This window comes from Oncorhynchus tshawytscha, linkage group LG28 (genome assembly GCF_018296145.1).
Source record: "Oncorhynchus tshawytscha isolate Ot180627B linkage group LG28, Otsh_v2.0, whole genome shotgun sequence".
NCBI lineage: Eukaryota > Metazoa > Chordata > Actinopteri > Salmoniformes > Salmonidae > Oncorhynchus > Oncorhynchus tshawytscha.
In genome coordinates, this window is record NC_056456.1 from 3,937,824 (window position 1) to 3,961,696 (window position 23,873).

The following is a 23,873-nucleotide window of genomic DNA, read 5'->3' on the forward strand; positions in this document are numbered from 1 at the left end:
TTAATAATGTGAAGATTGGTCTGGCCAACATTTTAAGTGTAATTCAAACCTTGGTTACTACACACAATTAAACCTTTGGTTTTACCGTTCTCTCAGGAAGGGGTATAGAGGGGAAGAGACATTTCCAATGCAGAAACAATGTTCTTAATAGTTCCTTTCAAAGTACCATTGCCTGGCCTTCAGCCATTTCCACACATCTCTTCCAGCCTACATTGTGGGCATGAATGTGCCCTCAAGCAAAAATGTGAAAATGAGCATTTTAAGTGTTGTGTAAAGCCAATTCTCATAGGATTGGGGTCAAGGTGTCTGTTACATGAGTTGAGCAGAGTGGTTAGATGATCTGTTGTCTCAAATCAGGACCAATGCTCTGTAATAGCCTATTTATTTGGTCTCAAAAGAAAAGTTGAAGATAACGTTTGTATGTTGGAGTGTTCAGATCAGCATTATTTTTTTATTTAAAAAAAAAATGAATGCAAAATAACTCAATTTCCTTTAGCAATTCTATTTGAGACTTCTTGATATCGTGTTGAATTATTTAAAACAATACCAGCAAAGAAAATAACCAACCCATAATAACCCCATAGTATAAAAAGACTTGATAAGGCTGTCGTAGCTCGAGCAGTTTGCTCCACAACTGACCAAACCTAGCTTCTACATGTTTCAATCATTCATAAGAAACAGCAAAATACACAACAGGGAAAAAGTCTAAATGTTTACATGCCATATTACAAAAACATATCTGCATAAAGAAAGAAACGTGAAACTAATATATTGTTAAACCTGGTATATAAATAGTTAAACTTTACAAAATCTAATAAATGATTCATTTGGTAAAATAAATGGTTAATATTTACAACACATAGGTGTCATTGCAAAATGGTTTGTAAGTCTGGAAAATAAGAATCAGCATTGTGATACACCATACAAAGAAAAAGTGACTTGTGGTATTCTTGAAAAACCACCATTTAAAAACTGTTTCATAAAATACAACTAAAAGTGTCCTTTGCCATTTCACCAACAGGTTTCTCAAATATGACTATGCAGTGCCCTCCTCTGGTTGCAATGGGTACTGTAGTAGAGTTCAGGCGGACAATACTTTTTAGATGCGAAAAAAAGGGGGGTGCCAACACCACTGCCATTAAAAAGTTGAGTAAAAACATAATAAAAACGACTAAAATATTCACCCAATCCAATGCCTTTATTGCCCACTAGGACTGTTGTGTAGGACCGAACCATGTTTTAAAGTTCTCTCGCTCCAGTGACTGTCTTCTCACTGGTGTATTGTTCTGCTTTGAGCTTGGGGTAGGGGCGGTGTCTTTTCTCTCTGTGTGTAAAAACCTTCTACGGAACCCTTGTTGTCAGCAATTCAAAGTCAACCATACACACCACCGGCTAGACCAAAAAGCTAGCTTTGACTGCCATGTGGATATCAGTAAAAACTTGAGAAAAAAAAATAAGATTAGATGTGAGGTTTCAACTCGATAAGGTACTCTACTTTCATTAAATGTCCGGTGGCAGTCTGAGGTTCTCTCTCTCTGTAGTATTCCATTTCAGCATTAGTTAGTGCTTCTCGTTGGCATGGTAACAACAATGTTCAAACAGACCGGCATCCAGGCTGTATGCAGATCAGCAGCATTACGAGTCTCCCTCTTCTTTTCTTTCCCTTCACTTCTATCCCCTCTCAGCCGGTCCTGGCGTGGTGGTGCTCAGAGCAGGCTGGCCAGGCTGGTAGTGGGTCCGTTCTGTGCCTGAAACTGGCCCACTGGAGGTGGTCCATCCGTCCACTGCAACAACAGTCAGTCCATCAGCTCACCGTCTCACATTAATTCCTCTAGCTGTGCATGTACATTACTAGTCAAAAGTTTTAGAACAACTACTCATTTAAGGGTTTTTATTTGTACTATGTTCTACATTGTACAATAATAGTGAATACATCAAAACTATGAAGTAACACTTATGGAATCATGTAGTAACCCCAAAAAAGTGTTAAATCAAAATAGAGTTTATATTTGAGATTCTTCAAAGTAGCCACCCTTTGCCTTGACAGCTTTGCACACGCTTGGGCATTCTCTCAACCAGTTTCATGAGGTAGTCACCTGGAATGCATTTCAATTAACAGGGGTGCCTTGTTAAAACTTCTTATGGCTGGGGGGCGGTATTGAGTAGCTTGGGTGAATAAGGTGCCCAGAGTAAACTGCCTGCTGCTCAGGCCCAGAAGCTAAGATGTGCATATTATTAGTAGATTTTGATAGAAAACTCTGAAGTTTCTAAAACTGTTTGAATGGTGTTTGAGTATAACAGAACTCATATGGCAGGCAAAAACCTGAGACAAAATCCAACCAGGAAGTGGGAAATCTGAGGATTGTGGTTTTAACTCATTGCCTAGCCAAGATAGTGTAAATTTGGTCCGATTGCACTTCCTAAGGTTTCCACTAGATGTCAACAGTCTTTAGAACCTTGTTTCAGGCTTCTACTGTGAAGGAGAGAATAAGAGCTGATTGAGTAAGAGTCATGCGCGCAGCTGTGAGAGCGAGCTGCGTTCCATTGCATTTCTAAATACAAAGGAATTGTCCGGTTGGAACATTATTGAAGATGTATGTTAAAAACATCCTAAAGATTGATTCTATACATCGTTTGACATGTTTCTACGAACTGTAACGGAACTTTTTGACTTTGTCTGGACCTAGTGCTCGCCCCTCATGAATTTGGATTTGTGAACTAAACGTGAACAAAAAGGAGGTATTTAGACATAAATGGACTTTATTGAACAAAACAAACATTTACTGTGGAACTGGAATTCCTGGGAGTGCATTCTGATGAAGAGCAAAGTCAATATTTATAATGCCATTTCTGACTTTGTTGACTCCACAACATGGCGGGTATCTGTATGGCTTGTTTTGGTGCCTGAGCACTGTACTCTATTGCATGGTGTGCTTTTTCCGTAAAGCTTTTTTGAAATCTGACACAGCGGTTGCATTAAGGAGAAGTGTATCTAAAGTTCCATGCACAACACTTGTATCTTTTATCAATGTTTATAATGAGTATTTCTGTAAATTGATGTGGCTCTCTGCAAAATCACCAGATGTTTTGGAAGCAAAACATTACTGAACATATAACGCACCAATATAAACTTAGATTTTTGGATATAAATATGAACTTTATCGAAAAAACATACATATTTTGTGTAACATGAAGTCCTATGAGTGTCATCTGATGAAGATCATCAAAGGTTAGTGATTCATTTTCTCTATTTCTGCTTTGTGACTCCTCTCTTTGGCTGGAAAAATGGCTGTGTTTTACTGTGACTAGGTGCTGACCTAACATAATCGCATGGTAAGCTTTCGTCGTAAAGCCTTTTTGAAATCGGACACTGTGGTGGGATTAACAACAAGTTTATCTTTAAAATGGTGTAAAATACTTGTATGTTTGAGGAATTTCAATTATTATATTTCTGTTTGAATTTGGCGCCCTGCAATTTCACTGGCTGTTCAGTCGATCCCGTTAACGGGATCTCAGCCATAAGAGGTTTTAAATGTTAATTTGTGGAATTTCATTCTTAATGCGTTTGAGCCAATCAGTTGTGTTGTGACAAGGTAGGGGTGGTATACAGAAGACAGCCCTATTTGGTAAAAGACCAAGTCCACATTATGGTAAGAACAGGTCAAATAAGCAAAGAGAAACAGTCCATTACTTTAAGACATGAAGGTCAGTCAACACTTCAAGAACATTGAAAGTATCTTCAAGTGCAGTCTCAAAAAACATCAAGCGCTATCTAACTGTCATCAAGGCAAAGGGTGGATATTCAAAGAATCTCAAATATATTTTGATTTGTTTAACACCCTTTGTGGTTACTACATGATTCCATATGTGTTATTTCATAGTTTTGAAGTCTTCACTATTACTCTACAATGTAGAAAATAGTCAAATAAAGAAAACTCCTTGAATGAGGCGGTGTTGTAAACCTTTTGACCGGTAGTGTAAATGTTGGACATTTTGGGTGGATAAATATTCGCCATGGTGCAGTACAAAAATATTGACGTATGACTAACTGATAGATTGATGAGTTCTTATCCTAATGAAGTAATGCTTTAGAAGGCTGTGCATGAATTATATACATATTGATAGCCTGATTGATGGATCCTTACACTGATGAGGTTGTGCTCAGGGAGACTGCAGGCAGCGATGTGGTCCTGCAGGAGCTGCTGGGAGAAGTTCTGATGCATCTGAGCCGCCTCGTGGGCATCTATCGTGTTCCCACACGCCTTGTTTAGATCTACAGGGAGGAAAACAGTCCCAGTCAGTACCCCCCACACACACACACACACACACACACACACACACCATCTTACCCTTGAGCAGAGCTGAGGACCAGAGCTGGACTGACATGTCGGGGATCTTGCTGGCCAGCTGCATAGCTGGAACAACCATGTTGTTGCTCTCCTGGAGGAAACACCGCACCAAATGCATGGTTCAGATTGAATCACACCTCCTAGCATTGCTCTGAGGCATTATGTGGTCTGGGAAACACTGCTAGAAAACCCTGGAGTGCCCTGTGATCTCACCCGGTGGTTCCCCAGCACATAGAAGATATGGCCCAGTAGGACCAGAGAGCATGCGGTCAGACGATTCAGGTCTTCGGCATTGGACATCTTCAGAGTCTCCCTCAGGAACCGCCTAATGGGACACAGTCGTACGCACATTTGTTTAGGCTTCACAGTTGTGCTCTCAGGCTCTCTTTCCAACTGAGCAAGTATTCAAAGTGTTGAAGGTATTATTTGTATGTCATGTATTGGAAACATAAACAACTTGTTCCTACAATGTCTGGTGAGTCATAGGTGAACTTACTTGGCCTCATTGTATCGTCCCTGGAAGAAAGAGAGCAGTCCACGGATGTAGAAGGCTGCTGCTCGCAGACAGTGAGAGCTGGAACAGAAGGGGAAGAGGAGTCCATTTAGACTCAAACATGGCAAGATTGCACTTGGAACTGCCAAAATACATAAACACATTCTCCTACCTGACAGGGAAGTTGTGATCTGGGTTTATCCTCTCCAACAGGCTATAAAGCTGTTATAACAAAAAAAAGGGACATCAGACCCAAGTCAAAAAGTGCCATTCAGCACTACAACAATGCGATTCTGAATGCAGCCGATGCCCTCTGACCTCCTGGTGCCTGTTGCCTTCCCTGATGTAGACGCTGGCCAAGTTGGTCACGATGAACGCCCACAGCTCCTGGTGCGTCGTCAGCTGGAAGAGTGAAACAAGTATTTCAGTAAACACACCAAGAAATATAAGAGGTTACTAAATGTTGCCAATAGGTATCTTAGACACACTCACGTCACTCACCCGCAGGGCAGCAGTGAACTGCGCCTCTGCGTTATCCATGCAGTTCACGGAGATGCAGTACAGACCCTGGAACAGACCACAAGCGTGATAAGGGATGTGATTGGCACAACACAGAAAAACAGGACAAAATTACTACCATTTATAACGTATAGATATAAGAAATCACATTAAAAGGCTTGAGAAATGACTGATACTCACTAGCAGGGTGTGTAGCTGGGATGCGTGGTTGGTGAACAACCTTGGGGACTGAGCGCACAGCTGACACACCTGAGAGATCTGAGAATAGGGGAAGATGAAAAATCAAGCAGGTCACGTGCGCTTCAGTCCAACGCTCTGTATACATGAATGAATGCGCATGTTAAGCTAGTTCTATACCTCCTGCAGTGCCGTGGCCTTGTGACCAGTGACGAGTCGACACATGATGATGTGTTCCAGTAGGATGACTTGGAACGTGGAGAGGATGGGGCTGGAGTCCAGCACTAGAAAACACGACAATACAATCAATAACAGAACGTTACCAACAAACATGAATACTACTACTGCTGCTGAATGAAAAAAGGCACTGGGAGCTGTTGAGAGGGTATGGTTCAGAGGACCACAGAGATCCAATTAAATTACCTCTATAGGCGAGGATTCCCAGGACTTACTTTTGAGCTTTTCCAGTTGCATCAGAGCTTTGTCTGTGTATTTCTGGGCCTTCTCCAGGTAGCCTGCTTGCATGGAGTGCATGACTGTCACCTGTGGGAGAAAGTCCCCTTTTTTAACATATGTAGTGACAACAATATGACCCATAGAGGTGAAACGTCATGTGCAGTGTCTGTATCCCACCAGGTAGACGAGGACACACATGTGCTCCTTGGGAAGCCAGTGGAACAGGTCGGCAGGGTTACTGGGTAGGATCTCATCGTCGTGGAGTGTAGAGATGGTCTGGATGCACTGCTGCAGCTGCTTCAGACACGGCTTCACACTCTTCACCTATCAGCCCAAATACAATGCATTCATCACAGCAGTGCCTTTACAAGTGGGGCTACATATGAAATAATGCCTGAGCGTTGTATAACTTCATCAACACGACAGGAATTAGGAGCAATAAGCACACAGAAATTAAGTCCCATTTCAAACAGGTTTCAATAACAGGCCCTTATATTTTGTGACCAGTGACCACACTCAAATACAGAAAGCAGGCCTTTGCGATGATTACTCAGGCCATACCCTGTCTGTTAAGTGTATATAGCTACTGTACCTAGAGCGTGTGAATTGCTGATATAGATATACACTGCTCAAAAAAATAAAGGGAACACTTAAACACAATGTAACTCCAAGTCAATCACACTTCTGTGAAATCTAACTGTCCACTTAGGAAGAAACACTGATTGACAATAAAATTTCACATGCTGTTGTGCAAATGGAATAGACAACAGGTGGAAATTATAGGCAATTAGCAAGACACCCCCAATAAAGGAGTGGTTCTGCAGGTGGTGACCACAGACCACTTCTCAGTTCCTATGCTTCCTGGCTGATGTTTTGGTCACTTTTGAATGCTGGCGGTGCTTTCACTCTAGTGGTCGCATGAGACGGAGTCTACAACCCACACAAGTGGCTCAGGTAGTGCAGCTCATCCAGGATGGCACATCAATGCGAGCTGTGGCAAGAAGGTTTGCTGTGTCTGTCAGTGTAGTGTCCAGAGCATGGAGGCGCTACCAGGAGACAGGCCAGTACATCATCAGGAGACGTGGAGGAGGCCGTAAGAGGGTAACAACCCAGCAGCAGGACCGCTACCTCCGCCTTTGTGCAAGGAGGAGCAGGAGGAGCACTGCCAGAGCCCTGAAAAATGACCTCCAGCAAGGCCACAAATGTGCATGTGTCTGCTCAAACGGTCAGAAACAGACTCCATGAGGGTGGTATGAGGGCCCGACGTCCACAGGTGGGGGTTGTGCTTACAGCCCAACACCGTGCAGGACATTTGGCATTTGCCAGTGAACACCAAGATTGGCAAATTCGCCACGGGCGCCCTGTGCTCTTCACAGATGAAAGCAGGCTCACACTGAGCACATGTGACAGACGTGACAGAGTCTGGAGACGCCGTGGAAAACGTTCTGCTGCCTGCAACATCCTCCAGCATGACCGGTTTGGCTGTGGGTCAGTCATGGTGTGGGGTGGCATTTCTTTGGGGGGCTGCACAGCCCTCCATGTGCTCGCCAGAGGTAGCCTGACTGCCATTAGGTACCGAGATGAGATCCTCAGACCCCTTGTGAGACCATATGCTGGGGCGGTTGGCCCTGGGTTCCTCCTAATGCAAGACAATGCTTGACCTCATGTGGCTGGAGTGTGTCAGCAGTTCCTGCAAGAGGAAGGCATTGATGCTATGGACTGGCTCGCCCGTTCCCCAGACCTGAATCCAATTGAGCACATCTGGGACATCATGTCTCGCTCCATCCACCAACTTTGGGGTGACGTTGCACCACAGACTGTCCAGGAGTTGGCGGATGCTTTAGTCCAGGTCTGGGAGGAGATCCCTCAGGAGACCATCCGCCACCTCATCAGGAGCATGCCCAGGCGTTGTAGGGAGGTCATACAGGCACGTGGAGGCCACACACACACTACTGAGCCTCATTGACTTGTTTTAAGGACATTACATCAAAGTTGGATCAGCCTGTAGTGTGGTTTTCCACTTTAATTTTGAGTGTGACTCCAAATCCAGACCCCCATGGGTTGATAAATTTGATTTCATTGATAATTTGTGTGATTTTGTTGTCAGCACATTCAACTATGTAAAGTATTTAATAAGAATATTTCATTCATTCAGATCTAGGATGTGTTATTTTAGTGTTCCCTTTATTTTTTTGAGCAGTATATATATATATATATACACACACACACAGTTGAAGTCTACATACGGTTAGGTTGGAGTTATTAAAACTTGTTTTTCAACCACAACACAAATTTCTTGATAACAAACTATAGTTTTGGCAAGTCGGTTAGGACATCTAATTTGTGCATGACACAAGTAATTTTTCCAACAATTGTTTTCAGACAGATTATTTCACTGTATCATAATTCCAGTGGGTCAGAAGATTACATACACTAAGTTGAATGTGCCTTTAAACAGCTTGGAAAATTCCAAAAAATGATAGCATGGCTTTAGAAGCTTCTGACAGGCTAATTGACATAATTTGAGTCAATTGGAGGTGTACCTGTGGATGTATTTCAAGGCCAACATTCAAACTCAGTGCCTCTTTGCTTGAAATCATGGGAAAATCAAAAATCAGCCAAGACCTAAAATTTTTTTGTAGACCTCCACAAGTCTGGTTCATCTTTGGGAGCAATTCCCAAACGTCTGAAGGTACCACGTTCATCTGAACAAACAATAGTACGCAAGTATAAACACCATGGGACAATGCAGCCGTCATACCGCTCAGGATGACCATCGTTAAGTTTGTAGGAAAATGTGGGAGGCTTGCAACCCGAAGAACACCATCCCAACCATTATTGAGTAGGTTATTGGTTCTGTCTCCTGGAGATAAACGTACTTTGGTGAGAAAAGTGCAAATCAATCCAAGAACAACAGCAAAGGACCTTGAAGATGCTGGAGGAAACGGGTATAAAAGTATCTATATCCACAGTTAAACGAGACCTATATCGACATAACCTGAAAGGCCGCTCAGCAAGGAAGAAGCCACTGCTCCAAAACCACTGCTCCAAAACCACCATTAAAAAGCCAGACTACGGTTTGCAACTGCACATGGGGACAAGATGATTATTTTTGGAGGAATGTCCTCTGGTCTGATGAAACAAAAATAGAACTGTTTGGCCATAATGACCATCGTTATGTTTGTAGGAAAATGTGAGAGGCTTGCAACCCGAAGAACACCATCCCAACCATTTGTTTTATTTCACCTTTATTTAACCAGGTCGGCAAGTTGAGAACAAGTTCTCATTTACAATTGCGACCTGGCCAAGGTCAAGCAAAGCAGTTCGACACATACAACAACACAGAGTTACACATGGAGTAAAACAAACATACAGTCAATAATACAGTAGAAAAATAAGTATATATACAATGTGAGCAAATGAGGTGAGAAGGGAGGTAAAGGCAAAAAAAAGGCCATGGTGGCAAAGTAAATACAATATAGCAAGTAAAACACTGGAATGGCAGATTTGCAGTGGAAGAATGTGCAAAGTAGAAATAAAAATAATGGGGTGCAAAGGAGCAAAATAAATAAATAAAATAAATACAGTAGGGAAAGAGGTAGTTGTTTGGGCTAAATTATAGGTGGGCTGTGTACAGGTGCAGTAATCTGTGAGCTGCACTGACAGCTGGTGCTTAAAGCTAGTGAAGGAGATAAGTGTTTGCAGTTTCACAGATTTTTGCAGTTTGTTCCAGTCATTGGCAGCAGAGAACTGGAAGGAGAGGTGGCCAAAGTAAGAATTGGTTTTGGGGGTGACCAGAGAGATATACCTGCTGGAGCGCGTGCTACAGATGGGTGCTGCTATGGTGACCTGACTTTACTTAGCAGGGTCTTGTAGATGACCTGGAGCCAGTGGGTTTGGCGACGAGTATGAAGCGAGGGCCAGCCAACGAGAGTGTACAGGTCGCAGTGGTGGGTAGTAAATGGGGCTTTGGTGAGAAAACGGTTGGCACTGTGATAGACTGCATCCAATTTATTGAGTAGGGTATTGGAGGCTATTTTGTAAATGACATCACCGAAGTCGAGGATTGGTAGAATGGTCGGTTTTACAAGGGTATGTTTGGCAGCATGAGTGAAGGATGCTTTGTTGCGAAATAGGAAGCCAAGTCTAGATTTAACTTTGGATTGGATATGTTTGATGTGAGTCTGGAAGGAGAGTTTACAGTCTAACCAGACACCTAGGTATTTGTAGTTGTCCACATATTCTAAGTCAGAGCCGTCCAGAGTAGTGATGTTGGACAGGCGGGCAGGTGCAGGCAGCAATCGGTTGAAGAGCATGCATTTAGTTTTACTTGTATTTAAGAGCAATTGGAGGACACGGAAGGAGTGTTTTATGGCATTGAAGCTCGCCTGGACGGTTGTTAACACAGTGTCCAAAGAAGGGCCAGAAGTATACAGAATGGTGTCGTCTGCGTAAAGGTGGATCAGAGACTCACCAGCAAGAGCGACATCATTGATGTATACAGAGAAGAGAGTCGGTCCCAGAATTGAACCCTGTGGCACCCCCATAGAGACTGCCAGAGGTCCAGACAGCAGACCCTCCGATTTGACACACTGAACTTTATCAGAGAAGTAGTTGGTGAACCAGGCGAGGCAATCATTTGAGAAACCAAGGCTGTAGAGTCTGCCGATGAGGATGTGGTGATTGACAGAGTCGGTTAAGATATCGTTTAGGACCTTGAGCGTGGCTGAGGTGCACCCATGACCAGCTCTGAAACCAGATTACATAGCATAGAAGGTATTGTGGAATTCGAAATGGTTGGTAATCTGTTTGTTGACATGGCATTCGAAGGCCTTAGAAAGGCAGGGTAGGATAGATATAGGTCTGTAGCAGTTTGGGTCAAGAGTGTCCCCGCTTTCCAATCTTTGGGAATCTCAGACGACACGAAAGAGAGGTTGAACAGGCTAGTAATAGGGGTGGCAACAATTTCGGCAGATAATTTTAGAAAAAAAAAAAGGTCCAGATTGTCTAGCCCGGCTGATTTGTAGGGGTTCCGATTTTGCAGCTCTTTCAGAACATCAGCTGACTGAATTTGGGAGAAGGAGAAATGGGGAAGGCTTGGGCATGGCCAGCCTTGGCTTTTCTAACTGCCTGTGTATATTGGTTTCTAGCTTCCCTGAAAAGTTGCATATCACGGGGGCTGTTCGATGCTAATGCAGAACGCAATAGGATGTTTTTGTGTTGGATAAGGGCAGTCAGGTCTGGAGAGAACCAAGGGCTATATCTGTTCCTGGTTCTAAATTTCTTGAATGGGGCATGCTTATTTAAAGCACGGGGGTGGCAGCATCATGTTGTGGGGGTGCTTTGCTGCAGGAGGGACTGGTGCACTTCACAAAATAGATGGCATCATGAGGAAGTAAAATTATGTGGATATATTGAAGCAGCATCTCAAGACATCAGTCAGGAAGTTAAAGCTTGGTCGCAAATGGGTCTTCCAAATGGACAATGACCCCAAGCATACTTCCAAAGTTGTGGCAAAATGGCTTAAGGACAACAAAGTTAAGGTATTGGAGTGGCCATCACAAAGCCCTGACCTCCATCCTATAGAAAATGTATGTGCAGAACTGAAAAAGCATGTGTGAGCAAGGAGGCCTACAAACCTGACTCAGTTACACCAGCTTTGTCAGGAGGAATGGGCCAAAATTCACCAAAATTATTGTGGGAAGCTTGTGGAAGGCTACCCGAAACATTTAACCAAAGTTAAACAATTTAAAGGCAATGCTAACAAATACTAATTGAGTGTATGTAAACTTCTGACCCACTGGGAATGTGATGAAAGAAATTATTTTATTTATTTATTTCACCTTTATTTAACCAGGTAGGCAAGTTGAGAACAAGTTCTCATTTACAATACAATACAGGCTGAAATAAATCAATCATTCTCTTTAAATTATTCTGACAATTCACATTCTGAAAATAAAGTGGTGATCCTAACTGACCTAAAGACAGGGAATTTTTACCAGGATTAAATGTCAGGAAATGTGAAAAACTGAGTGTAAATGTATTTGGCTAAGGTGTATGCAAACTTCTGACTTCAACTGTGTGTGTAATATATATATATAGTCTATCCTGGTATGTGTAAATGCTCTTGGCGAATAGAAGACGATACTGATGCTGTACCTGTCCAGCGTCCAGGTAGTGTGTGACCTGCAGCACCAGGAAGAAGACCCTGAGAGACTCCTTCTGGATGGGGTTTCCCTGCCAGTTCTCCACGATGGTCCCACACAGAGTCAACAGGGGGTGCACTTCCCCCAGCTTCCTCTCCATCAGCAGCAGCTTTAGACAAACACACAGGGTGACATTTCACTTTCCTTAAAAAAAGGAACATTGTGTTATTTAACACTGTTAATCTTAGGAATTAGTGGATAGGGGTGGATTATCCCTTTAATTAAACAGCACAAAATAACATTTTTTGTTTATTAGGTGGGCATCGAGACTCATTAAAACAGTTCAGGAAGCAATGGTCCAAGTGCCTCCAGCAGAATTGAATATTGAATTTACGTCATAAAAATTATCATTACTTAATTTGAATTCATCATGAGAGAATCTTGAGATGATCAGTATGTTTCTCAACTTACCATTCCTTTACTCAAAAGAAAGAGGGCTCTGTGCAGAAGGATAGAAAACAAGGTTCAGTAACATTGTATAACCAGACTATTAGTCATCAGAGCAGTAAAACACTTTGACAATGTACGTGCGTGACGAAAACTGCTCAAATGGTTCAACTTATGTTGTACCATGATACACTACCTGGTGTACTCGGAGCCCACTACCCGGGCATACTCTGCCCCGACCCCCAGGAGGTCACAGGCTGACACTAGATCCTTCTCCAGCGTGTGCAGTTGCTGAGGGGAAGAAAAACAGGACCATTTGAGCAAAGTAACTAATGATCAATATATAAAAGTACAGTTCCTTCAGAAAGTATTCACACCCCTTTACATGTTCCACATTTTGTTGTTACAGCATGAACTTAAAATGGGTTAAATTTAGATTGTTATGGCAAGCCTAAACATGTTCAGTCACATGGACTCACTGTGTACAATGTTTAACATGATTTTTTGAATGACTACCTCATCTCTGTACCCCGCACATACAGATAATTGTAAGGTCCCTCAGTCGAGCAGTGAATTTCAAAAAGATTCAACCAAAGACCAGGAGGTTCCCAATGCCGTGCAAAGAAAGGAACCTATTGGTAGAAATATTAGACATTGAATATCCCTTTGAGCATGGTGAAGTTATTCATTACACTTTAGATGGTGTGTCAATACACCCAGTCACTATAAAAATACAGGCGTCCTTCCTAACGCAGTTGCCGGAGAGGAAAGAAACCGCTCAGGGACTTCACTATGAGTGATTTTGGTGATTTTAACAGTTGTGATAGGAGAAAACTGAGGATGGAGCAACAACATTGTAGTTACTCCACAATACTAAGCTAAATGACAGAAGAAAAAAAATCCAAAACATGCATTCTGTTTGCAATAAGGCACTAAAGTATACTGAAAGAAAAGAAACTGTTTTACTGAGTTACAGTTCATATAAAGAAATCAGACAATTAAAATGCATGTATTAGGCCCTAATCTATGGATTTCACTTGACTTGGCCAACCAACTGGGGAGTCAGGCCCAGCCAATCAGAATGAGTTTCTCACAAAAGGTCTTTATTACAGACAGAAATACTCCTAAGTTTCATCAGCTGTCCAGGCGGGTGATCTCAGATGATCCCAGAGTTTCAGAAGCTGGATGTTGAGGTCCTGGGCTGGCGTGGTTACACGTGGTCTGCTGTTGTGAGGCCGGTTGGACGTACTTCCAAATTCTAAAACGGAGGCGGCTTATGGTAGAGAATTGAAAATTAAATTCTCTGGCAGCAGCTCTACAGCTCATGCAGTCAGCATGCCAATTGCACGCTCTCTCAAAACTTCAGACATCTGTGGCGTTGTGTGATTAAACTGCACATTTTAGAGCGGCCTTTTCTTGTCCCCAGCACAAGGTACACCTGAGTAATGATCATGCTGTTTAATCAGCTTCTTGATGTGCCACACCTGTCAGGTGGATGGATGCACTCTATGTAAAACCTTAAAATTGTATGAGGCCGAGCACAAGATGTAGTGGAGCTCTACTCTATCAATAGCTTCATCCCACCACTCCTGTGTAAATTCAACAACCATTTCCCGTACCCAAGCATATTTAGTTGTTGGTGGTGTGTTTGTCCAATGACATAATACACAGATACATCTGAGAAAAGACTGCTCTCTGTCGAGGTAATAGAGGCAATAAATAAGCCATCCCAGGGTTGGCAAGGGGGTGGAGCAGGGAAGCCAGAAAATTGAGAGGAGACACAATGCCTAATTTGATGGTAACGGAAAAAGTGAGATGGAGGCAAAGAGTATTTAGAGGCCAGGTTGGGAAAACTAGAACAATGTCATTTACATATAAACATCTTGGAAGGACTTAATACCTTTCCTTTTCCAGTGAGAGAAAGCATTATCTATTAGGGAAGCAGAGAATAAGTGACTCTTATCAATAAGGCCCATAGTAGATGCAGAGGAGAATTTAAAAATGCTGTCGAAACTGGTACCAAATCTTAAGTGTGGAAAGCACTACAGGATTGCCAGTATAGCCAGAAGGAGATGCTGGGAGAGAAGAGCAGAGTAGAAAAGCAGGAAGAGAAGCAGAAATACCATAATGTGCCTCTAGGTGGCAGCATGGGGTATCTGGAACTTGTAGCCAGAATAGCAATTCTGTTGGCTGCCCGGTAATAGTGTAAAAAATTGGGTAGTGCCAGCCCTCCACTAACCTTGAATCTCTGAAGTAAAGATCTAACTCTAGGTACCTTTCATCCCCAGATAAATGTGGTAACAGTCTGACCTTTTTTTTTTTAGATTTTTTAATTCTTTATAAAAAAATTAAAAAACTATGGGATAGATTGAAATAGATAAAGGAATTTGGATAAACTGTTCATTTTTACAGCATCAACCCTTCCTATAAGTGACAGTGGTAAGCTACCACAGCTCTGAAAATCAGATTTCATTCGCGTAAGCAGGGGAGCATGAATGAAATGAACAAGTTACATTCACTCCAAGGTATTTGAGACCAGAGAGCTTAAACTGAAAAGGCAAGTCTGTCTGCTGGAGCACTGCAGGAATGATCCAGATTTTAACAGCAGCAAATAATCCTTTATCACAGGAAAAAAACAGCCTTTTATAAGAGTCCTGGTAAGACTACTTACTCCCAGACCCCTCTAGCACCTTTACATCCACATTGAGGCTTAGGTGCCTAAATGAAGAACAGGAAGTAGGGTCTTTCCCTTTAAGGGGTGTTAGGGTAGATGGCAGTGAGCCACGTTAAAGTGATTCATTATACATAGACAAAAGGGGCTAACTTGGTATAGAATTTCTTAAAGAAGTTGGAAACCCATCAGCCCTGGAGCCTTACTACTCTGCATCAACTTGATAGACGAACTTCCAGGCTGAGAGGAGAATCAGGGTCATCTCCAGTTCAGACAGAAATGTTGTCATATTGGCAGTATCTGATGGAAATGTAGACATATACAGGCCAGGGAGGAATAAACATTTGAAGGTGTCATTGATCCCTGTAGTATCAGAAATCAAGCTATGAGAGGAATCTTTCATTTGGGGAATCGGACAGGTAGAAGTGCAGCGTTTTAAATTGGTGTGTGAGTAGACGACTTGCCCTGTCGCCATGTTCATAGTAGGTACCACGTGAACGCAATAGTAACCGTTCTGCATCTGTAGTGGACAAGAGGTTGAATTCAGATTGTAAGTTCAACCATTGCTTTTACAGCTCTGGAGAAGGCATCAAGGCATTTTAGGGGTCTAAGTGAAGGATGGCTCTAGAGTTAGTCTAGTTTAGCTTCCTGAGTTTTGTGTAAATGAGAAAAATAAGGCCTTAAGTGATTCCCATAAAAGAGAATGAGAGGTTGAGCTTTTATGATTTGAAAAAATAAAACGATCAATAGAAGTAGAGAACTTTACAGAAGTCTGCAATCAGACAGGAGAAGATAATTAAATCTCCAGAGAGGAGTACGAGTTTGTCCTGATAGGATGTCGAGGGCTAAAGGTCCAAGGTCAGAAATTACAATGGGTAAATATTCAGAAGAGGTGATATTTGGAAGTAACTTACGATCAATAAAGAAATACTCAATACGAGAAAAATAATGGTGTCTGAAATAATAGTAGTAGAGAAATGTATGATTTTACTAACCAAAAGTGCAACCACTCCAGCTATAGAGTTAAAGTCTGAGTGGAAAACCTGACTGAACCTGGAGTTTTGTAGCCTTGACTGATCTTTAATGAGTAAATGGGTCTCTTGTAAAAAAAAAAAATACCACCTTTGCTGTTAGCTTTTTCAGACCCTTGACAAGATTATGCATCTTCTTAATATTCCAAGATAAAAACTTTATAGGATTAGGCCTACCTATTCCAATATTACTATTATTAGCCATCTAAAATATTGAAAGGAAAAATGTGTGAACAGACCAAGCATTTGCAAAGATAAGAGAAAACTGACAAAAACAAAAAAAAAATTAAAACGACCAAAGGTCACTCCCCTTCCCCTCCTATCCAAACCCAATGTCTCCTTTCCCCAGCGAATGGAGACAGCAGGTTGACATTTGTGCAGCGTTGGTGCTCACAAAAAGAGTAAAGTAGGTCAACAGAAAACCTCATAACCGTAAAACAGAACTCTCCTGACTCATGGAGTCTTCAATCAGTGAATCATATACAATGTGTCTTAAGGATGGGCACTTGCTAAACCGGAAGCACACAATTTTAGCCCAATAAGCTTCTTTGTTTTTCAGCTCATGAAACAAACACTTTACATGTTGCGTTTCTTTGGTATAAAACTGTAGAGACAAAAAAATGTTACAAAGAAATTAACTTCATGTCCTGAATACAAAGCTTGTTTGGGGCAAATCCAATACGACATCACTGACTACCACTACCGATTTTCAAGCATGGTGGTGGCTGCATTATGTTATGGGTATGCTTGTCATCGGCAAGGACAAGCGAGTGTTTTGGGATAAAAACAAACAGAATAGCGCTAAGCACAGGCAAAACCCTACAGGAAAATCTGGTTCAGTTGGCTTTCCAGCAGCTTTCCAGCAGACACTGGGAGACAAATTCACCTTTCAGCAGGTCAATAACCTAAAACACAAGGAGTTGCTTACTAAGACGACATTGAATGTTCCTCAGTGACCTAGTTACATCTACTTGAAAATCTATGGGAAGACTTGAAAATGGCTGTCAAGCTAAGATCAAAACACAACTTGACAGAGCTTGAAGGATTTTTGCAAATATTATACAATCCAGGTGTCCAAAGCTCTTAAAGACTTACCCAGAAAGACTCACATCTGTAATAGCTGCCAAAGGTGGTTCTAACATGAGACCTGTATTTCATTTTCTATAAATTAGCAAGCATTTAAAAACTTTTTTAAAATCTTTGTCATTATGGGGTGTTGTGTGTAGATGTGTGATATTGTTTTTTGTTTTAGTCCATTTTGAATTCAGGCTATAACAACAAAATGTGGAGTAAGTCAAGGGGTGTGAATACTTTCTGAAGGCACCAAATTGAGGTTATTTCAAAACGTACAGGTTTAGTTGTTAGATTGACGTACCGCCAGTTGGAAGAGTAATCTGCAGTGCCAGTAGGGAGTCTGTTGGGAGATCTGAATGGCCTTCCGCAGCAAGGGCTTTGCAGAGTCAACCAGATTCTAAAAACAGACCAGAGAAAATCACTTTTCCTACAATACCAAAACCTACAATCAAAAGTGTTTTCTAAACTACCATTTGCTACTTTATCCCAGTTTCAGAGTTCACTTACATGCAAAAGCAGCTCAATGAGGAAAAAGACAATGCAAGGATTACTGATCAAGCTTATTTTGTGATGACATAACAGCCAAAAGGTAAAATGAATGAGTATGACATTGTCTTGAAAAAAGGTTGAATGACCACAGAAAGGATGACAAATAAAATGGCAACGACAAACATGTGGACAGAGCTGTTTGAATGCAGGAAATGGCCTAGTGCAAGGTGAAGGTAAAGGGTGCCAAGGATAACAACACTTCTCTTACCTGTTGGCAATAGAGCTCTGACAGAAGACTTGCAGCCTCAAATTTGACATCTTCAAACTGAGGGATCTGGTATTACTTGTAAAGGAAAAAAATGTTTCTCTGCAATTTGCACAACACTACAATCAATGAAGATTAAAAAATAAATAATTGAAAGCAAGGTCAACACTTCTCCAGTTAGATCAGAGGTTAGCAAACCTCCCCTGGAGACCTCTCTTTAAATATGTATTGGCGGATTGCAACCAAGAGGTGCATACACCGCAACCTACTATACCTACGCTACCTGCACCTACCCGCCTGTCCAACATCACTGCTCTGGACGGCTCTGACTTAGAATACGTGGACAACTACAAATACTTAGGTGTCTGGTTAGACTGTAAACTCTCCTTCCAGACCCATATCAAACATCTCCAATCCAAAGTTAAATCTAGAATTGGCTTCCTATTTTGCAACAAAGCATCTTTCACTCATGCTGCCAAACATACCCTTGTAAAACTGACCATCCTACCAATCCTCGACTTTGGCGATGTCATTTACAAAATAGCCTCCAATACCCTACTCAACAAATTGGATGCAGTCTATCACAGTGCAATCCGTTTTGTCACCAAAGCCCCATATACTACCCACCATTGCGACCTGTACGCTCTCGTTGGCTGGCCCTCGCTTCATACTCGTCGCCAAACACACTGGCTCCATGTCATCTACAAGACCCTGCTAGGTAAAGTCCCCCCTTATCTCAGCTCACTGGTCACCATAGCATCTCCCACCTGTAGCACACGCTCCAGCAGGTATATCTCTCTAGTCACCCCCAAAACCACTTCTTTCTTTGGCCGCCTCTCCTTCCAGTTCTCTGCTGCCAACGACTGGAACGAACTACAAAAATCTCTGAAACTGGAAACACTTCTCCCTCACTAGCTTTAAGCACCAACTGTCAGAGCAGCTCACAGATTACTGCACCTGTACATAGCCCACCTATAATTTAGCCCAAACAACTACCTCTTTCCCTACTGTATTTAATTAATTTATTTTGCTCCTTTGCACCCCATTATTTTTATTTCTACTTTGCACATTCCTCCATTGCAAAACTACCATTCCAGTGTTTTACTTGCTATATTGTATTTACTTTGCCACCATGGCCTTTTTTGCCTTTACCTCCCTTCCCACCTCATTTGCTCACATCGTGTATATAGACTTGTTTATACTGTATTATTGACTGTATGTTTGTTTTACTCCATGTGTAACTGTGTCGTTGTATCTGTCGAACTGCTTTGCTTTATCTTGGCCAGGTTTCAATTGTAAATGAGAACTTGTTCTCAACTTGCCTACCTGGTTAAATAAAGGTAAAATAAATAAAATACTGGAGTATTTCTATTTAGCCCTGTGTTTCTAACTACTCTTCTGGAGTGTGAATTCATTCAACTTTGTGAGGGGAAAAGTGGAGAAAAATAGCCTTGGAGGGGACACTATCGTTTAACACACCTTGTAACTCTTCTGCAGTAAAATCTACACCCGAGTATTCTTCTCTGCAGTTGTCACCACATCCATCTTCTGAGATTCACGTTCAATTTCTGCGCTACAGTTGATAACCACAGCTTTGAAAAGGAAGAAACCAACCTTTCTGAAGCACATTATTCCCATCACTCTCTATTGGTCTCTGCCTACTCAAAGGGGTGCCTCTTGGGTCATGGCGAGGGATCCTATCCTCCTCTCTTCACTAACTCAACATACAACAACTTCTATAATACTCTGATCCTGGCAACCTCAACCTGCCCCTCTCTCACAGGACCCTTCTGATCTCCAGCACCATGGGTACCCCTACAGTTAACACACACACCTTTTTCCACCGATACTACACATTCCTTCGTCTCATGCCCGGACTGCACACTTCTCACATCAGTGTCCTCTGTTTCACACGCTTTTTTAAACAGCGCAAGTCCACCTCAAGTTCCTTTCATTGACTCGGTCACCAAACTCTTTTCCACCCAACCTGACACCACATATGTAATCAGCCAGAAGGCAAGGATCTCTCCAACAATCTCACTCCTACTGGGCAGGAACCATTCCTTTTCTTTCTTCACAGACACATCAACCCTTGCAGCTCCAAATCCTCTCCTCCATTTTATTTTAACATTATCCTCACTCTCTTCAACTCCATGTCACTCATCAGTTTCACTTTCTGAGCTACTAAAAGTATGGTTGCCATTTTTGTACACCCATCTACTCTTTCCCCAATGTTTTTCCTTGTTCCCTTGACCCTGCCCCAAGCTTCCTCGTGTCAATGCCACCTTCTGAACTGTTGTAGCATGATTTCCCATGTATGTATGTACCTCTCTCTCTCATCAGGTTTTTTCCCCCCTTGTACTTGACCCCTATCAACCTCCCTTCCCCGTCCTCCATATTCAAAACCCTCGAACCACCAAAAAGTCCCTTGCTTCTCAGCCTGGTCTTTACAAGAACTCAGTGCGGAAGTGGTGGCAGCATTATACGCAACATGAACCACGAAAGTACAGCATGACATCATTTCCCCATCCCTAGCAAACACAGTTGATTAAACTATCTGCATTCTTAACTGAAAATCATGATTAGTTGATTATTGAAGTCAGCTGTGTTAGCTGGGGAAAAGTGTGACATAAGTCAGGCCCCCCCAGGACAGGAGTTGCACATCCCTGAGATAGTATTTACACAACAATGCTTATTGACTAAGTGGCTCACAACAACAACCATATAAACAGTCACTATGATGTTGTAGGCCTGAACTAGCTCACCTGATTCACCAGTCAAGGGTTTGATGATTCATTAACAAGTCGAATCAGCTGTTCTATAGATCAAATAAATGGAACGGTCTCCCCCGAGGAGACGTTTGAGAACTACTGCGTTAGATGCATACTCACACACACAACCATTCTAATGCAAAAGGATACTTGTTGTGATATGAACCACTGTGGAAGAAAACAGAGTGCGAAAGTTAGTTTCAATCATCCGTTTTGTACATGGAATGTTGATGTCCTAACAATTAATGTAATATTATCACTGATGAAATCAACAACGTTGGTTCACTTTTCTGATCTGCAACACACATACTGCTTTGCCATAACTGCGGCCTTACTTTCCCCTCCACAATATCCTGGACGTTTCCTAGGGAATGCTCACCGCTTTCTCCAAGTGGCTCCGGGCGAGTTCCGTGTTCTTGGTGTGGTGGTAGAGTACCGAGCCCAGTTGGAGATGAGTTCGGGCTTCGACCCTCTGCGGCGGCTTAAACTGGAACACCGCCTGCAGACAGTGGACGCAGAGACGGATCTTGGGGGGACTTGAGGTGCGAAAATGTTCCGCAAAGCCGAGCAGAGCCAGATACCAAGATTCCGGGGCTTCTCCGCTTGTCGCCATTTTGCTAACAAAAACAACAGCCGCTATCACACGACTGCCGCTGTTCAGCAATAGTTTGCTCCAGGGCGCTGATCTAAGATCGGTTATGCTCTCTGACTTGTGAATGTAGTGGTTAAATTGGGTAAATTGTCATTGACAAAGATGATGGATATACTAACAAGATTGTATGTCTCTCAGCCCTAATTAGTGGGGGGTCGTTATCCACAAAGCGGGCTGTCCAGTTTAGGCTTTGACTTTGGATTGGTGGATACATCTCATTATTGTAACACCTTTTAAATATTCGGTACGGGTTGACGTCAGCCGCATGTATTCAAAGGACAGAGACGCTGTGCGACTAGTCTCATGACATGAATATGCATTACCATCGAGACAACTCCGATAGTGTTTTTTCTGTTTCCTGGGAGTCACGTGTCCTAATCTAGCTAAAGCATTTACTGCAAATGACATGTACCATTTTGCAAGCTTGCCCTTGCTGATATTTGCCATGCAATGCAGATATAAGTAACATAGCTAGCTAAACCATTTTCCTGCTTATTGTGCAGTGGAGGATAAAAATGCCTGTATGCCTACGGATATGTAGCCGATCTGTGTATGGACTCTAAGACGTTTGGTATTGTAATGAAACAGCAGGGAGCAGGTCTCGAACCCTTGACCTTCTAAATCAAATCAAATCAAATTTTATTTGTCACATACACATGGTTAGCAGATGTTAATGCGAGTGTAGCGAAATGCTTGTGCTTCTAGTTCCGACAATGCAGTAATAACGAACAAGTAATCTAACTAACAATTCCAAAAACTACTGTCTTATACACAGTGTAAGGGGATAAAGAATATGTACATAAGGATATATGAATGAGTGATGGTACAGAGCAGCATAGGCAAGATACAGTAGATGATAGAGTACAGTATATACATATGAGATAAGTATGTAAACCAAGTGGCATAGTTAAAGTGGCTAGTGATACATGTATTACATAAGGATGCAGTCGATGATAGAGAGTACAGTATATACGTATGCATATGAGATGAATAATGTAGGGTAAGTAACATTATATAAGGTAGCATTGTTTAAAGTGGCTAGTGATATATTTACATCATTTCCCATTATTAAAGTGGCTGGAGTTGAGTCAGTGTCATTGACAGTGTGTTGGCAGCAGCCACTCAATGTTAGTGGTGGCTGTTTAACAGTCTGATGGCCTTGAGATAGAAGCTGTTTTTCAGTCTCTCGGTCCCAGCTTTGATGCACCTGTACTGACCTCGCCTTCTGGATAACAGCGGGGTGAACAGGCAGTGGCTCGGGTGGTTGATGTCCTTGATGATCTTTATGGCCTTCCTGTAGCATCGGGTGGTGTAGGTGTCCTGGAGGGCAGGTAGTTTGCCCCCGGTGATGCGTTGTGCAGACCTCACTACCCTCTGGAGAGCCTTACGGTTGAGGGCGGTGCAGTTGCCATACCAGGCGGTGATACAGCCCGCCAGGATGCTCTCGATTGTGCATCTGTAGAAGTTTGTGAGTGCTTTTGGTGACAAGCCAAATTTCTTCAGCCTCCTGAGGTTGAAGAGGCGCTGCTGCGCCTTCTTCACGATGCTGTCTGTGTGAGTGGACCAATTCAGTTTGTCTGTGATGTGTATGCCGAGGAACTTAAAACTTGCTACCCTCTCCACTACTGTTCCATCGATGTGGATGGGGGGTGTTCCCTCTGCTGTTTCCTGAAGTCCACAATCATCTCCTTAGTTTTGTTGACGTTGAGTGTGAGGTTATTTTCCTGACACCACACTCCGAGGGCCCTCACCTCCTCCCTGTAGGCCGTCTCGTCGTTGTTGGTAATCAAGCCTACCACTGTTGTGTCGTCCGCAAACTTGATGATTGAGTTGGAGGCGTGCGTGGCCACGCAGTCGTGGGTGAACAGGGAGTACAGGAGAGGGCTCAGAACGCACCCTTGTGGGGCCCCAGTGTTGAGGATCAGCGGGGAGGAGATGTTGTTGCCTACCCTCACCACCTGGGGGCGGCCCGTCAGGAAGTCCAGTACCCAGTTGCACAGGGCGGGGTCGAGATCCAGGGTCTCGAGCTTGATGACGAGCTTGGAGGGTACTATGGTGTTGAATGCCGAGCTGTAGTCGATGAACAGCATTCTCACATAGGTATTCCTCTTGTCCAGATGGGTTAGGGCAGTGTGCAGTGTGGTTGAGATTGCATCGTCTGTGCACCTATTTGGGCGGTAAGCAAATTGGAGTGGGTCTAGGGTGTCAGGTAGGGTGGAGGTGATATGGTCCTTGACTAGTCTCTCAAAGCACTTCATGATGACGGATGTGAGTGCTACGGGGCGGTAGTCGTTTAGCTCAGTTACCTTAGCTTTCTTGGGAATAGGAACAAT

At 42.7% G+C, this 23,873-nt stretch overlaps 1 protein-coding gene across 3 annotated transcripts; it reads right to left on the reverse strand.

The window, feature by feature from the left end:
• Positions 1-419: 419 nt before the first annotated feature.
• On the reverse strand, positions 420-21,770 carry LOC112247702 (MAU2 chromatid cohesion factor homolog). Of its 3 annotated transcripts, none has more exons than XM_042308031.1 (19): positions 21,268-21,770; positions 21,039-21,056; positions 18,121-18,186; positions 17,665-17,760; positions 12,784-12,878; positions 12,612-12,639; positions 12,154-12,306; positions 6,172-6,318; positions 5,991-6,081; positions 5,719-5,822; positions 5,542-5,619; positions 5,335-5,409; positions 5,161-5,244; positions 5,015-5,064; positions 4,846-4,923; positions 4,563-4,674; positions 4,350-4,440; positions 4,146-4,273; positions 420-1,784 (listed from the first exon to the last, which is right to left on the reverse strand). In XM_042308031.1, the coding sequence occupies exons 1-19, from the start codon at positions 21,499-21,501 to the stop codon at positions 1,707-1,709; spliced, it is 1,806 nt and encodes a 601-aa protein (XP_042163965.1). In that variant the 5' UTR covers positions 21,502-21,770; the 3' UTR covers positions 420-1,706. The 3 variants fall into 3 exon arrangements, with proteins under 3 accessions (XP_042163965.1, XP_024272287.1, XP_024272286.1); XM_024416519.2 differs by having other exon boundaries at positions 5,344-5,409; positions 12,154-12,309; positions 21,268-21,768; XM_024416518.2 differs by having other exon boundaries at positions 12,154-12,309; positions 21,268-21,767.
• Positions 21,771-23,873: the final 2,103 nt, after the last annotated feature.